This window comes from Neovison vison, chromosome 1, assembly GCF_020171115.1.
Source record: "Neovison vison isolate M4711 chromosome 1, ASM_NN_V1, whole genome shotgun sequence".
NCBI classification, from domain to species: domain Eukaryota; kingdom Metazoa; phylum Chordata; class Mammalia; order Carnivora; family Mustelidae; genus Neogale; species Neogale vison.
In genome coordinates this window covers 253969827-253986254 of record NC_058091.1, presented here as the reverse complement: position 1 = coordinate 253986254, position 16428 = coordinate 253969827, and the positions used below count along the sequence as shown (strand labels likewise).

The following is a 16428-nucleotide window of genomic DNA, read 5'->3' as shown; positions in this document are numbered from 1 at the left end:
TGAATGTACCAGTTGTATTTGGAGAGGACCCAAGATTGCTCAATTTCTTACCCTTGTGGGGAAGAAGGGGAGGGGGAAATGCAATGTAGCTTTGATCCATACATACTTTATATGTCATAGTTAAGATTATAGACTTTCTAAGTTGAAGGAGTCAGAATGGTAGGATTTGAATTTGAATTGATAATGTTCCTGTATTATAAACTCAAACTCAGCTTAATTATATCTGAAGATTTATTTCACCTTTTTCTTTCTGAAAGGAATTTCTTGGAAGAAAAAAAAATTAAGGATCTTTAAAAGGGAAAATACAGTGTGACTAGTCTCAAATACTTGATTATATTGGAAGCTCAATTATACTTGAATACCTTATGTCTATTTTTTTCTACTAAGTCAGCATATGATACATTTGGTTTAAAATGAGGTTAGCTAAACAAATGACTACTCCTATAAATTTCAAACACTGGGGGGAAAGCTCTAGAAATTTTAGAGAATTTTAAAGAATCATTTCTTAGAGGTTCCTGAATAAACCCGATTTTTATCACCTGTGATAGCTTTGCCATTTTACCAGCAAGTCAGCTAGATAGTCAAATAGCTTAACTTTCAAATGCAAGTGACTTTTAAACATTATTTCGGGAATAACTTCTAATTTTGTAGGTATTTTTTATCTTCATTTTATAACTCTTGAGTGTAGTTTTGTAGGGTAAATTCATAGCAAATATATTGTTATTATTTGTGTTTAGTTCGGAAAGTTGAAAGGAAAACAAGTGTGGCAACAAAGGATATTGGAGTATTTCAGTAAAGGAAGAGCACTGAAGCTCTATTTCTATAGGAGCCATTAACAAACTCCTTATGTAGTACCTAGAAGTAAATTGGCCATCTGAAAAATGACAAAACAGTGCTTGAGAAATTCTAGTTATTTGTAGCTCAGTGTTTTGCTTATGATTTCCAAAGTTCATGTTTTGTTGTCAGGTAAATACAGGAATAATATGAACCACATTGGCATCTCTGGTCTTTTTTGCTTATATATTTTGTATGATAGGATTTTCAGACAGCAAACTTAATGTCTCATTTTTCGAATTAGATAGCACCAGTGGCAGCTGTTAATTACTCAACTAAAAGAAAATATATCTTTGCCATGCCTAAAAATCTTAAATTCTATAAGACTAGATTATGAAGTTGGGTAACAGCGTTAAATGGGTTTTGATTATATCCCATTAAGGTAGACCAAGATGAGTGCTCACTTTAAAAAATTGACTTGTTTATTTTAAGGACAGTCTTAGAGTAAATTGGGTAGACTATATTATTTTGTGTTTTAAAAAAATTTAAGTGATCTAACATCTGATCGTCGAATTTAATGCTTAGTGTACATGTCTAGGTTGCCCCTTGGCCAGGGGGCCCTGCCAAGGCAATGGAGTCTCCTGCCAGCTGCTTTCCAGAGAATGCTCCCTCCTCCTGTACTTCCATTTCACCTCACTGAAGTGTCTGGATCCCAGGGGGATAGTTGAGCAGCCTTCTATTTAACCATGCACTTTCTCTCTGACTCCACAGAGACTTTAAAGTGATGGGAATTCAAGAGCATATCTAAGTGATTTGTTATTCAGTGAGAAAAATAAAAGCAGTCTTATTGAATCTGCCATTTTCCTTGTTTCTTATGTCTGCTCAGCAGTGGCAAGGAACATTTGCCGTTAGCTTTTTTTTTTCTGCTTTCTATTCCAGGTCAGTCTTCACTGTTTCCAATGGAAGATGGATTCTTGGATGATGGCCGTGGGGATCAACCTCTTCATAGTGGCCTGGGTTCACCTCACTGCTTCACTCACCAGAATGGAGAAAGAGTGGAGCGATATTCTCGAAAGGTGTTTGTGGGCGGATTACCTCCTGACATCGATGAAGGTATATTTACTAAGACCCAATAATTGCATAATGCCTGGACTGTGGCGCACAGTCCTAACTCATAGATGGTGGTTGCTGTTAAAATAACAATCTGATCTCACTCCAAGTATCCAGTTTTGATGGCATTGTTAGCTTGTCTTATCTTTCTATCCTGGCAGGTAAGATTAGTTTACGATGGGGCGCAGGATTTTGGGATTTGGGATTTGGAACCTGCTGTAGCTAATGATTGGACTAAATGAAAAGAGTAACTGTCCTTGGGAAACCCTATCAAGGAACCTGTTGTGGGCAAACACATAGTGCTTACTGTGGTTTTGTCTTGTGTGTGCTGCCTTAGCCAGGTTCAGTATGTTTTCTTGTTTCCTACCTGCTCCAGAAATGTAGTTAATTGAATTTTGAAATCTTAAAGATGAACTTTGGAAAAATAAACCCTTAAGTTGTACCACAAGAAAGGAAATCTTAAGAGTTTTATCATTTTCTGAGTATGTTTTCACTTGTCAAATATTTACAGGCTTTTAAAAAGTCACACACTGTTCTTAGGCTTGTTTACAGTATAACCAAGATAGAAAGTATTTGTGTGCATAGAGTTTCAATTCTAGTAGGGGAAGGCAGATAAAAAGTATGTAATCATGCAAGAAAATATCAGAGAGTAAGTATTGAAAAGAAAATAGTGTGATATTGCTCTATTTTGTGATATAACAAATATAACGATTCAGGTTATCTTCTCAGATAAGGTGGTTAAGGAAAGCCCTTTTTTTTTTTTTTTTTTTTTGGTTAAAGTAGGCTTCATGCCAAGTATGGAGCCCAGTGTGGGGCTTGAGGTCATTACCCTGAAATCAGGGCCTGAGCTGATACCAAGAGTTGGATGCCTAACTGAGCCACCCAGGTGTCCCAAGGATATCCTCTTTAAGGAAGTAGTATTCGAGCTGAGGCCTGCATTAGGAGCCAGCCAAAGCTTTAGAGGATTAGTTGTTCAGCAATATTTTTTTCGTCTGTGGGTCTAAGTGACCCCAGTTCAAGTTCAGACTAAAATTCAAGTAGCAGACCGTTTAGGAATCATATATCCTTACTGTTGGTGGTGATGGTGGTTGTTTTCCTAATCTCTTCTGCCTTGGTTTCCTAAATGGAAATGACAATAAACCAGTTAATGTTACGGAGAATAGAAGAGTTTTCTCTAAAAATCTATAAGGTCTAATAATAATGTTTAATAAGCTCCAATTTAGATTGAGATTAAATGTATTGAGTCACTTCATTTTCCTTAAGAGGGTCAATCTTTTGGAAGGTTGATTCAAAAAAAGGTTTCAAAAAGCCAAAGATTGAACTAAACACAGCTCTCTTTTGTCTAATCTATGAAAAGTTGTCTTGGGTGGAAGTTGTATTGGGATTTCAGGCTAGACTGAATCAGTCTTCATCCTGTTCTCAGAAGATCTAGCTTTCCAAAGTGTTCATGCTGGGCTGACCATGTGATCACAGTATTGGCCTCTCTAATAAGCTCCTGTGTGTGGCCTATTCTTTTCTTTGCCTGGAATCCTCATTTTCCTTAGTGCTATGGATTCTTGGGTCTTTGACCCTTGAAAGTCAAATCTTTAGCACAGATGGTGTTTAGTGAATGAATTATATGCTTACACACAAAAAGAGAGCAAAGACTGAATTTTTTTTTTTTTTTTTAATTTTATTTATTTGAGAGAGAGACAGTGAGAGAGAGAATGAGCGAGGAGAAGGTCAGAGAGCGAAGCAGACTCCCCATGGAGCTGGGAGCCCGATGTGGGACTCGATCCCGGTACTCCAGGATCACGCCCTGAGCCGGAGGCAGTCGTTTAACCAACTGCGCCACCCAGGCGTCCCCAAAGACTGAATTTTATCTGACCTTGCCTGGAGTAAAGTTCTTCTCTGGCCCAGATAGTCTCTATCTTTTTGGAAAATTACTGAGCAATCTTAAATGTGCAATTTCTAAAATTTTTAGAGGCTCAGGTGAATATGACTAGTCTGGCAAAGAAGATGGTTTAAACAGCAAAATTAATGGGAATTATGATAATCATCAAGCATATTGATAAGTCAGTAGCAATTTAAGTAGACAGATCTTTCTACTATAATGTGCAAGGTGTATTCCTGGAGAATATTGTGTTCTGAAGAATTATACACTAAAGATTATAAGGTTTCTGGAGAAATAGGGTAGGAAGCAAATAATTCAGAACCCAATTACCTTTGTACTGGAAGCATTAACAAGAAGAATTAATACCGGGGAAATGACTTGGACAATTTAGGCAAGTGGCTCAGTGTGGTTAGAGACTGCCTTAAGGAATACTGAAAATACACAAAACCAACAGAGCAGAAATGCTGGCTTACAGGCTTGGAGGCAGTGCAGATATAACCAGACCTCGGAGCACGTGAGGAAGTGCACACTCCCAGGAGATGAGAGCCCTGCACAGCTGGGATTGTGCCTCTCTAGTGTGGGAGCCCTGGTTGTTGTGCTCATTTTTCATTTTCTTTTAAGAGAGTAGGAGCGCGGCTGCCTGCATATCAGACAAGCCTTAGGGGCTTTTTCTTTTCCTGATGAATGTTAAAATTCTACTCCCACTAGTTCACCTTCCCCAGGAACAGTGATTTGCAAACCAGTACAACTTCCAGATTATGGTGATTTCATTCCACTATTTACCAGTCTCTCTTACATGAGCCAAATGATATTACAGAAATGGGCAGCAGAGCAGAGCAGACTGTACTGTTTCACAATCTGGAGGAGAGACAAACAGTTCTACCAGCTTGGGACTTGAACACATTACCATCTCGTCTTTTCCTCTGTCCTTCCTTCCTCCCAGGTCCTATCTATACATGCTTACCTACTCCTTCCAGAAGTTCTTCGGAAATTTATTTTTCCTATAGCCTACTCATGAGTCTGGTCATGAGGAAATGGTACAGGCTGGGAGTCATCCTACTGAATGAATGGTCTCTATACTTTTAGGACTGTCAAAGATACAAAAGATAGGAAAAAATGAGAGGCTGTTCCAAAACCGAAGAATACGGATACCTTAGGGACAGAACATCTAAGTGTGTCATGTGTTCTGGATAGGATTCTGATTCAGAAAGGAGAAAGAGATACTGTTGGGATAGTTTGAAATTTGGATAGAGTCTGTGAATTGGGGGGTAATAGTGTATGAATACTGGTTTCCTGATTGGGAGGGTTACATGATAGTGTATGAGGAAGTGACCTTGCTTTGAGCAGGTGCCAGTGGTTGTATTTCTGGATTATAGAGTGTCATGTTAGAAAAAAAAAATGATAGGTAGGTAGGTAGGTTGATTCATGCATGCATAGAGATAGAAAGGGCAAGAAAGAAGAAGGGGAAGGCCAGTGTGTAAAACAGTAACAGTTGGGGGATCTCGGTGAAAGGGATGTAGGAGTTCTTTATATTACTCTTGTAAATAGTGGTTTTGAAAATGTTTTTTCTAAACTGCTTTTCAAAATGATTATAAAAATATTTAAATTTATTTATTTATTTTTGCTTTGCTTTGTTGTTCGTTAGATGAGATCACAGCTAGTTTTCGTCGCTTTGGCCCTTTGATTGTGGATTGGCCTCATAAAGCAGAGAGCAAATCCTATTTTCCTCCTAAAGGTAATCTTCATGATTCAATATACATGTACAGTGTATCCTGATATTGTTTAGTGTTTAGCCTTTTCATAAATGTTTACTTTCGCTGTAAGATTTTCCATAGTTAAACTTATATTTTCCCAAATGTGCCCTTGAAATTTATACCTAATACATACTTTCGGTTCAAATTTAATTTAACTTCAAAAGATGTTCCAAGATACCAAACTGAAATTAATGTTGATCCTATCAGACTTTGGGTAGGAAGATGTAAGTTTTCTTAACTTTTTTTTACTCTTTCCCTTAGTTTCAGCTTATGTACTTCCTTAGTTTCAGCTTATATACTTCCTTTCTGTTGAAGAATTAAAAAAAAAAATTAGGGAACAAATAAGCCTTTTTTTCCCCTTTTTATCAGGCTATGCATTCCTGCTCTTTCAAGATGAAAGCTCTGTTCAGGCTCTGATTGATGCGTGTATTGAAGAAGATGGAAAACTCTACCTGTGTGTGTCAAGTCCCACTATCAAAGATAAGCCAGTGAGTGCTGTCTAACATGAAAATAGCTTTTTGTTTTTTGCTGTCATCTCTGCTTTGTTTGAAAACCCACAGACATCTTGATGTATCTTTTAATTGACATGTTCGTAACCTACTTACAAATTGCTATTGTTGTCAACCTAACATTGACATTCTATGTTATTTATACACATTATCTTATATTGAATTTTTTGGTTAATTAAGATATTGGTAAGTCTTTACCATTAAAAAGTTTAACTTGATAACGCATTTGATAAAGATAAAGTAGCTGAATTTCCTTGAATAATAGAACCCCCAAATCACAAATAGTTATTTGTCTGTCTCCTTCTTCTCTTTGATCAAGATCTTACCCAATAACTATCCTTAACTTTTTGCACTTGGTACTCTCCCAAAATAAAATGAATTATGCATATACAGAAATGTACATGGCATACTCTTTTTTATTCTTGAAAAAGTTTTTTTTTTTTTTAAAGTTTTTATTTATTTGACAGAGATCACAAGTAGGCAGAGAGGCAAGCAGAGAGAGAGAGGAGGAAGCAGGTTCCCTGCTGAGCAGTGAGCCCAGTGTGGGGCTCGATCCCAGGACACTGGGATCATGACCTGAGCCAAAGGCAGAGCCAAAGGCCACTGAGCCACCCAGGCGCCCCAAAAATGTTTTTCTTTATCATAAAATTTAGTCTTTAGGAATAGTAGCAACCGGCCTGTTTTTTCAAATCTGGCAAATCAACAATTTATTACCACTCAGCCAGATCTAGTAATGGGGTACAGTTCAGAATGGAGGTGCCTGTGGGTTCAGCTCACACAATAATTAATGGAGTTCCTCTTGGTGTCTTGGGATTGTCTAAGTCTGGAATGCTTTTCCCAGAGTTCCCATGGCTTAGGTGGTAATTATATTTGACCTGTTTTTGTTCCCTTGCAGTCGCCATAGGTATTTGAGTGTGGGACCTCTGGCTTAGGATTTTGTTGTTGTGCATATTGAGAATATCCTACTACGAGCCCATCTGTAGCCTTCGGTTTGGGCATTTGTAATAGTAAATGCAAACAATTAAAATAAGGTACACGATTCTTGGTTGACTAAAGCAGTGGACACATTGAAGTGTTTTATCATAAGTTTAGTGTAGATATCAAAATTTTTACTTTGAAATGCTTTTTGAAATAATGCAGCAGATTTATTAGTATCAGGAGTAGTTTGCACTTGTAGGATTGGGCACTTAATCCTAGCACTGTATTCTGATCAGCATTAAATACGGTGATAACTTAAATTATGTGGATATTGGAGGATTGAGTAGGATAGAAGCCCAAATAATTTGAGAAACAGCTAATTAACTTACTAGTAATTAAGGACATGTTAGTGATTTAGCTTATAATAGATAATAAAAATTGAATCTTCAACTTTCATTCACTTAAAAATTGTTCATTTAAAAAAATCACTTGCTCTTAAAAATGAGATGAAGGGTTAGGCTATGCTATATGTAAGTCTTCTAATTTTATTGATTTATAATGGTGTGGATTATTGTTGCTCTTAAAATAAAATACTCTGCAATAATTTTTAACTTATTTCCTCATAAACTGTCTGTATTAAGAATGAGACATTCTGGTTTATCTGCTCCCTAGGTACAGATTCGGCCTTGGAATCTCAGTGACAGTGACTTCGTGATGGATGGTTCACAGCCTCTTGACCCACGAAAAACTATATTTGTCGGTGGTGTTCCTCGACCATTACGAGCTGGTAAGAAACAAACAGAACTACCCTCTTCACCTTTTAGCATAAGAAATACCTTATAAAGGTTTTTAAGAAAAATTCTCCACAAGCATTTGAGTTAATGTCCAAGAGCGAGAGTTCTAGAATCAAAGTATCTGGGTTTGAATTCATGTGCTCTGCTCCCAGTTAAAAGTTGAGTGATGTTGGACAAATTATTTCCTCTAATTTTCAATTTCCTCATCAGTCAAATGGAGTAGTAAGTGTATCTGCTTCATATAGAGTTGTTCTGAGCATTAAGTGGGAAAAAGTGGTGCCAAGTGCTTTGTGTGGTGTTAGAGAGCATCACTGTCATCATCGTCTGGAAAAACCCTTCAAGAATAGATTTTATGTCAAGAATTTTAGAGTTTGTTTCCCATGGCCTCATTTGCTTACCAGTTCTTTGCTGAGCTCCAGAATATAGTAGGGTTTTCTAGCAGCAGTGTATCGTGTTTTTTTAGAGTAGTATTTACAGGTGAAATTTCATCCCTAACTTAAAGTAAAATGAGGCTTATTGGTATAAGTGAGAAAAAGAACATAAAATGAACAAGAATGCAGTTTAAAATTGTAACATTTCTGGAGAACATGATACATTCATTATTTCAGGTTTTAACATAAAAAATGGGTGAATAGCTAGACTCTAGGAAAAGGTAACAAAGGTTTGAAGGAAATCAACTAGAAGGACCTCCAGACAATGTCTGTCAATCCATTTTCTAGCCTTCACATGATTGTTTATATTAAGTAATATATTATTAACTGTAAATATATGATGACAACATGGTATAAAGCAGACAGACCAGGGTGCCAAGCCCAGCACTATCACTTAACCATCTGTGGCTCGATTTCGCCAGGAAATTACTACCTAGGGTTGTTGTGAAAGTTAAAAGAGAACATATGTGAGGGTTGCTGGAGGGGCGTGGTGGGATGGATGGAGTGGGTGGGTGATGGACACTGGGGAGGGTATGTGCTATGGTGAGCGCTGGGAATTGTGTAAGACTGTTGAATCAGAGACCTATACCCTGGGAACAAATAATACATCATATGTTAATTAAAAAAAATGAAAAAAAAAAAGAACATATGTGAAGCATCCAGTAGAGCTCCTGTCCTTACTTAAAAGATTAATGATTGACTTATTATTATAAGGTCATGAGCTCAGAATACAGATGAACTGCTTTAGATGAAACCTTTGGTGAACTAGATGGATTTTTCTGATTTCAGTAACCTCTTTGCTCCTATCTCATTTAGTGGAGCTTGCCATGATAATGGATCGTCTGTATGGAGGTGTGTGCTATGCTGGGATTGATACCGACCCTGAGTTGAAATACCCAAAAGGAGCTGGGCGAGTCGCGTTCTCTAATCAACAGAGTTACATAGCTGCTATCAGTGCCCGCTTTGTTCAGCTGCAGCATGGAGAGATAGATAAACGGGTAAGTCCTAGATTATATTTTGGAGAGTTCTAGGAATGGCCCTCAGTGTGTCATTACCAAGATTGGAATGGGGGGATTTTATATGACAGTAAAATTAGCAGCTGACAGTATGCCTCTATGACCAATTAGGTGTGTGCTTTGTAATACATCTAAGGATTCCTACAAATTTTTTCTATCCCTTAGTGTTTTGTGTAGCCTAACACAACACCGTATCAATTTACTCAGGGCAATTTAGTCTCCTAAACTAGCACCTCTATTCATTAATTTATTCGGTTAGTCAATCATTCAGTAAATATCATTATATCAAGTACAAACATCAATGCCCTTGAGATGATCTGACTTTTTAAAAAAAATCATGAATACCTCAATAAGCCCTATTTTTCCAGTACACTAGGTAACAAATCACTGAATGAATTCACATGTAGGGCTGCATATCTTTGAAATATTTCATTATAACAGTTTAAATAGAAGAAATCATCTTTTTATTTGTAGTATATTCTACCACCTGAAATTAGGTAGTAATTAGCATTATTTTTAGCACTTTAAATTCCTCTTTGTTGGTTAAGCTTCTGAATTAAAAAGCTGGAGAAAACCTCAGAGATAGTATCCTCCTCTGTTTTCTAAGGTACTGTTTTTGAAATTCTGTATTCATCTTATTTCTTTGCATTCATAGATTATTTCTTACTTCGTGTTTCATGCATTCAGCAAATGTTTTAGCCCCTAGGACAAGAAGTCCCTGTCCTCAGTTTATGTTCTGATAGATATAACTGTATCCTATACCAAAACTACTCAAAGTGTGCCAGCAGCAAATGGTTACTAGCTTGTGGTGAGATAGGAATTTACACCAGAATGTGAATCAGCTACATTAGTAAGCATAATGTTTAGTTCAGCTGACTTTTTTTTTCCCTCCCGTAGAAAGACCCTCTTGATGAAAGAAGCAATACATTGATTTATATTCTGGTGTCAGCTTCTTATTTCATGGGAGACTGGCACTTTCATTAGGACTGACTTGATATCAACACTCTGAGGCATTGTGCTCAAAAAAGTCTTTTTTGATTGATTGTACTGTGCTGTTCTCAATTCATTATGTAGAAGCTATCAAGTCAATAGTGGTTTACATTTATTGCTTATGTTTCATTTCATGTGTATTCTACTCAGTGTCAGTGTAAAATATAAGATGATAGTGGATATCATAATATATTGTGAACCTTTAAACAGAAAGGTCTAGATTCTATTATAAACACAGGAAGAGGGCGAGACAAGTTGCAGAATACATTAACAAGCCCACTTGTTTTTTGTTCACACTAAAAAATATCTACATCCACGTGTGCATTGTCTTCTGCCTCGCCGCTTCATCCCAACAAAGGTGTCAGAAGTGTAAGGTTAGTCATTGGAAATGCAGACTTCATTCGTATTCCTCTATGATCAGGTCTTTGACCAGTGTTCTTGCCACTCCTTCCATGTTAGAAAATGGCCTTGGGGCCAGAAGGCTGATGCTCTAGTTTCCTCTGCTCTTCCTGTCTTCATGTCACTCATCTTCTTTAGTTCACGGCTAACCTTTGTCAGGATTCCTTGACAAGAGCTGGATGGCACCAGAGGTAGTGATGACCTGGCATAAGGGAATTTAACCATGAGCCTCTCCAAGACTAAAAATAGCCAACTCTTTTCTCACTGGTGAATTAATAGCCAGGTTATTTTTAATGCTTGAGAGACTCCAGTGACAGGTTGGCCTACTGAACACTGGAACAGACCCAGTTTTATAAATCCACCTCTGACTTTTAGATGAAAGTCAACCATTCTCACTGACAAACAACTGAGCAGGGTTTTAGATTGTGAATACTATGGCTGCATCTTGTTTTCTCAGAGTTTTGAGTTTGTGATTATAACCCAAGATGTGTACACTGTAAATAGAAACCCTGACCCAGGCTTTATTACAACTTAGAAGTTTCTGACGCAGAAGCCGGAGATTTTCCCTCTGATGTGAATATTGAAGTGCTGTTTTGTGGAACTGGGAAGCTCTTAGTTGGTTTGTTTAAATTATATTTCCACGTATGACAAAAATCCAGATCCACTAGTTAAAGTGACAGTTTGTGTCTATAAATAATCACATGTGGGTTTAATCTCATAATGTTCTCAACAGTTGGCTTCTCTTTTTTATTTCTGGTAGAATCCCACTGTCCTTTGAAAAGTTGCTGTTTAATTAGACAGAAATGTAAAATGATGGGCATGAAAGCCTTGCCAGGTTCGTAGAAGATGGATTATCTTAATTTCAATAAAAGAATTATTGACTCTTGTTTTGCGGCACCCTGGCATACGTTCACTCAGACAGTAGATGGAAATGTACACACCATAGTCAGAGTTGCCTGGGCCATTCACTAAAAAATGTAAACTTGTTTCTTTTCTTTTTGATTGCAGGTGGAAGTTAAGCCATATGTCTTGGATGATCAGCTGTGTGATGAATGTCAGGGGGCCCGTTGTGGGGGAAAATTTGCTCCATTTTTCTGTGCTAATGTTACCTGTCTGCAGTATTACTGTGAATATTGCTGGGCTGCTATTCATTCTCGTGCTGGCAGGGAATTCCACAAGCCCCTGGTGAAGGAAGGCGGTGACCGTCCGCGACATATTTCATTCCGCTGGAACTAAAGGGTAACTACAGTGCTCATTTTCAGGCCTCAGAATAAGTGCACTCTTCTGTTAATTCTGACCCCTTCCTCAACCTCTTCATGCTGGCATGTCCTTTTGTAGCAGCCCGTAACTTAACAATAGTATAATGAAAAGAATGACCTATAATATAGGTGTTTTGTAGATTCTTGTGTCACTGAAAACAATATGTAAGAACTCCTTTTTCATATTGCCATCGTGTTGCATGGAAGTTTTGTTCTCTTGTTTTGCTGGAGACCAAGAGGATCCAAACTTCCTGTAACATTTTCTTAGAGGAGAAAGAGAAATATTAAAAGAGAAATGAAACAATAGAGTATTTTGGGTTTTTAATTAAATTATTGTTAATAATATAACATATAAGAATACTTTTATTAAAATTAACCATGCACCAATAACACTATCAGTCTGTCCTGACAGTTTTTCCCCCAGAGAAGTGCTTTTGCCCTTCCCTTCCTCCCTCCCTCCCTCCCTTCCTTCCTTCTTTCCTTCCTTTCCTCTCTTTTTTCCATCCCCCTTTTTTATTCATTTAACAGCAGTGGAGGAAGTTAACAATTATTAACAGGAAAGAGCATGTTAAAGCAAACACAAATGCATGAGCAAGATTGAAGCAGCATTAGAACAAATTGTAAGGGTTTAGAGGCCGAATAGAATTTCATGACGCCTCAGAGTTACTACCGCATCAGAAAAAAAAAAAGTAAAGTAGGCAGAGCTAGGTTTATTTTCTTTTCAACCATTTTAAGAACTTTAGAATGTAAAAATTGGGTAAATTTACTACTGAGGGGAGTGCACTTACTTATTTTTAACCTTCTTTATCTGGTCACAGCCCCAGGAAACCTACCAAAGCTAGAATTAATGACAACTGGTGGGAAAACTAGCATTTCCTCTCCTGAAGAACAAATGTATAAATTTTATTTTTGATGTTATATATAAACTCTATATCCTAATTTACTAACACTCATCAGGTGTCAGCCTTTGCTCTCCATTTTGACGTTAAAAAACGAGACAAAACAGAACAGATCTAGAGATACCTCAAGGATATCATTTTTGATTTTGTGTTAGAGTACAATTGTAGCCAAAACTGGAAAATGAAAACCAATATACAAATTGGCTGCTGATTGGCTTACTTTTCGATTTAAAGTTACTTTGGGTATCCTGTAATTTAGTTGTAACATAGAAAATGAAAAAAAAAAGTTAAAAAAAAAGTTAAGTAGTTGCAAAGTGTTTTGCACTGTTGAACTAAGTAACTGTGTAAATCTGTGCAAAGGTACGTATGTTTATCTTACTCTTCCTATAAAATAAAATAACATTACCGTTTCAGAACTTAGCATGGGACATAGTCAGTGTTTGAAGTGCCAACTTCATCAAGTAATGCATGCTTTATTATAAATAAAATTCTAGCTTTGAAAGGCGTTATTATGTGTTGAACAGTATGCTTCAGGGGTAAATTTAAAATAGTCTCTTGAAGCCCTGGTCATGGAAGTAACTTTTATTTTAATCGACATTCTCTTATCAAATGCCCTACCCACCATTAAAAGGATTATTACCAGTGTGCAAAACGTTAAAAACACAAAAATCAAAATCCGATGTCAATCTTGCTAGTTGTGCTACCTAACAGTACCATCTTGGATCCTTCAAAACCAAAGACTTGCCCCAGCACTACGGTGGAACCACCTGGCTGATGACCCCTACCGTTTATCGTTAGGAAAAGCAGTCCTTTATTTTTAATACAGGCTTTAATGAAGTATATACCTGTTAAGTTCCAAAGGTCAAAATGGAGGCATATGCTGTCTAATGGTCAAACATAGAAAGGGAGCTGCTTTTAAAGAATTCCCTGCAAATATTGAAAGCAGTCATGCGAATGGAGGGTGCTCTTGTGTAGCTGGTCAGGGACTTTTTTTTCTTTTCTCCTGAACTACGTAATTCTAATCGAAATGTTCATTTGCCTCTTTTTATTCTTTTAAATGCTTGTAGGTGGCTTGGGGTGTGCTATTGTGCTGTTCCTACTCAGTAAACAGGTGTGATGAGTTAACAAGAAATAACACTGTTTGAGAACTAGCTTTGAATAATAATTTTTCCCTTTGTACATGACCTGCTGAATTTCGGTACAGTGTTTTTGTAGCTAACTTATTTTGTCATGCACATAATGTATATTTGTTATGCACTACTTTTGTATATCTTGTTTTTCCAACAGTGAACATTTTTAGGCACACTTTTCACTGACGGGATATCTCTTTATGCAATACCTCAATTTTTCATATTGCAAAGAGTAGCTTTTTGTACTTTTATTACTGAGAGATCTTCATATACTTCATTTTTTAATATAAATAATTTTAATAAATTTTATTTTCTTATATTCTGCTTTTTATACATTTCAGTGCTCTGCATACATTTTAAATTATGAATGTTGTGCACTGGCAATGCTATTTTAGAGTCTGCAGAGAAGAGAAAGCATGTTGCTTAAACATCCTTCCCCAGCACCAGCTATTGGTGTACCTATAATTTAAGAAATAGTTTATGTAAAGTCACAAATTAATGAAAAAAATTCGCATGAAAATGACAGATAACACTGTAGTTCCTAAAAAGAAAAAAAAAATTAAATGCATAAGCATAGGGTAGAAATTTAAAATAACAAAATTGTCTACAGCTTCTTACTAAGTTTTTCAAATTATTCATAACGCAGACATTCTTGGTGAATGTTTAGCCATTTTTAATATTAATAAATTGATGTTAAGTGTTTGATTCAGAGATGTCTGCTCTTTTAATTATATATAAAGAAAAAAAAATAGCCTGCCGTGGGACAGGTGTGTAATGTTAGTATGCATGACTAATGTAAGAAATTGTTATTCTACTAATATTTACTTGTGATTGTGTGACAAGCGTGTTTACAGATTATTTGGTTACACTTCAATTTACAGGGCATAAACAATTATTATCTATTACTCTGAACTTTATTGATTACATGTCCTTCAGATTACATGGGATTGTAGTTGGGAGTTACCATGTAACTCAAAACATAATTAACATGTAATTAGTTTACAGACTTTAGAGTATCACTGCAATTTACCAAGCATGTAGTTCTAGCGCACTAGCATGGCACCAGCCATGTACTTACAATGTAGTTACAGAGTAATTACATGGTTATTTTTGCAATGTAAAATAAAGTGTTTCTGATTATTTTCTATGTAAAGGAACCCTCTCCCTTCCCCTTCTGGTCCCCACGCTTTGGTATAATATATATACTTCTCCATACACAGACCTCTGCAGAATGCAAAATAAAACTTGCAGTGAATGAATTTAGCATTTTATGAGAGTGCTGTTGGAAAGACTTGATAATTCACCCCTTTTGTTTTGAAGAGTTGAATCTTCTGTTAAAAAGGTGATTTAAAACTTGAATGTGATGAATTGTGGCAAGTTAACTTCAAGTTATGTGCAATACTTATTTCAAACTTTTGAAAGATCTTTGCAGTGTAATTCTTTGTTTTTAATTGCAGACATTTAAAAATGTCATTTTCTACTGTTAAGAGTAATCCTCTTTCTTGCTGGTGTTTCTAAAGAAAAGAATCAGAAATCAATCTTTCTACTAATGTAAATTTGAGATTATTTTTAAAAATGGAATAAAAGAGGTTTTGGTCATTTGCTTTATTTTATTATCTTATTTTAAAGCTACTGTGATTGATAGCATTGTAAGAATTGGGACAATATTGTATTCAACTGTTTTATTTTTTATATTTTTAAAATTTAAAGTATAATTAGTTTTTATAATTTTCATCAGATTTTTGTTATATTTTTTGGAAGTGAAACTTTTAGCAAGTGGGTGTCTAGTTTTTACTAATCCCTAATGTTTTTTTTCCCAGTGTATTGCTCATATTATCAGAAGGAAAAGTTATTTAAGTATGTCAGTTAATTGTACTACTTGGCTGAATTTCCATATAGTTTTTACTGTGTATGGGGAGGTTGTAGTATTTATTATAGCATTTTAAATAAGGGTAATTCATTTTTTATTAAAGTCATTTTCACGTTAAGTTCCTATTTTTGTATGTTCTACTCTTAAGTTATATAACACAGTTCCTTTTTTAAAAGAGTTCATTTGTTGAAGTGCTAGTGGAAAATTAATGTTATTAAATAGTTTGCAAATGACTATTTATACCAGTATGCATATAATTTTTAAATATTTGTAATGTGAGATGTTGAATGAATAAAACTTTTAACTCAGCTTTCTTTTAATATACTTCTTTATTATGAACATAAGTAGATTATGCTTCCATGATTAGGAATGTATCATTTAAAATGTAGTAGGTGTATACTCTTGGGCCAAGGCAGAACGAACTGACATGAAAAGGTGTCCAGTCATTTAAGTACTAGTGGCAAGTGTGCATTGCTTATGTAAGTTTGTAAGTATTGGTGGGTTGTTGTCTTTGATCTGCACTATTCGGTCACATACTGCCCTGCAGAATCTTTTTTCTTTCTTTCTTTTTTTTTTTTTTTTTTTTTTTTTGTAGTCTTCAGTACATGTGTGTGAGGCCTCTGTCAGGATCTAAGCTAAAGGCCAAGTCACCTGCTTAAGTCCAGATGTCCAGCAAAAGTAAAGGAACATGCGTCTTCATAG

General features: G+C 36.0%; 1 protein-coding gene across 3 annotated transcripts in view; it reads left to right on the top strand.

Annotated features, from left to right (window-relative positions):
• The window catches only part of CPEB4 (cytoplasmic polyadenylation element binding protein 4), a 63345-nt gene extending 47310 nt beyond the window's left edge, over positions 1 to 16035 (top strand). For all 3 annotated transcript variants that reach the window (XM_044229368.1, XM_044229386.1, XM_044229377.1), the window contains 6 exons: positions 1714 to 1887; positions 5403 to 5492; positions 5881 to 5999; positions 7611 to 7725; positions 8980 to 9161; positions 11577 to 16035. In XM_044229368.1, the coding sequence (XP_044085303.1) occupies positions 1714 to 1887; positions 5403 to 5492; positions 5881 to 5999; positions 7611 to 7725; positions 8980 to 9161; positions 11577 to 11804 (908 nt within the window). In that variant the 3' untranslated portion in view covers positions 11805 to 16035. The remainder of the gene's footprint in view (positions 1 to 1713; positions 1888 to 5402; positions 5493 to 5880; positions 6000 to 7610; positions 7726 to 8979; positions 9162 to 11576) is intronic.
• Positions 16036 to 16428: the final 393 nt, after the last annotated feature.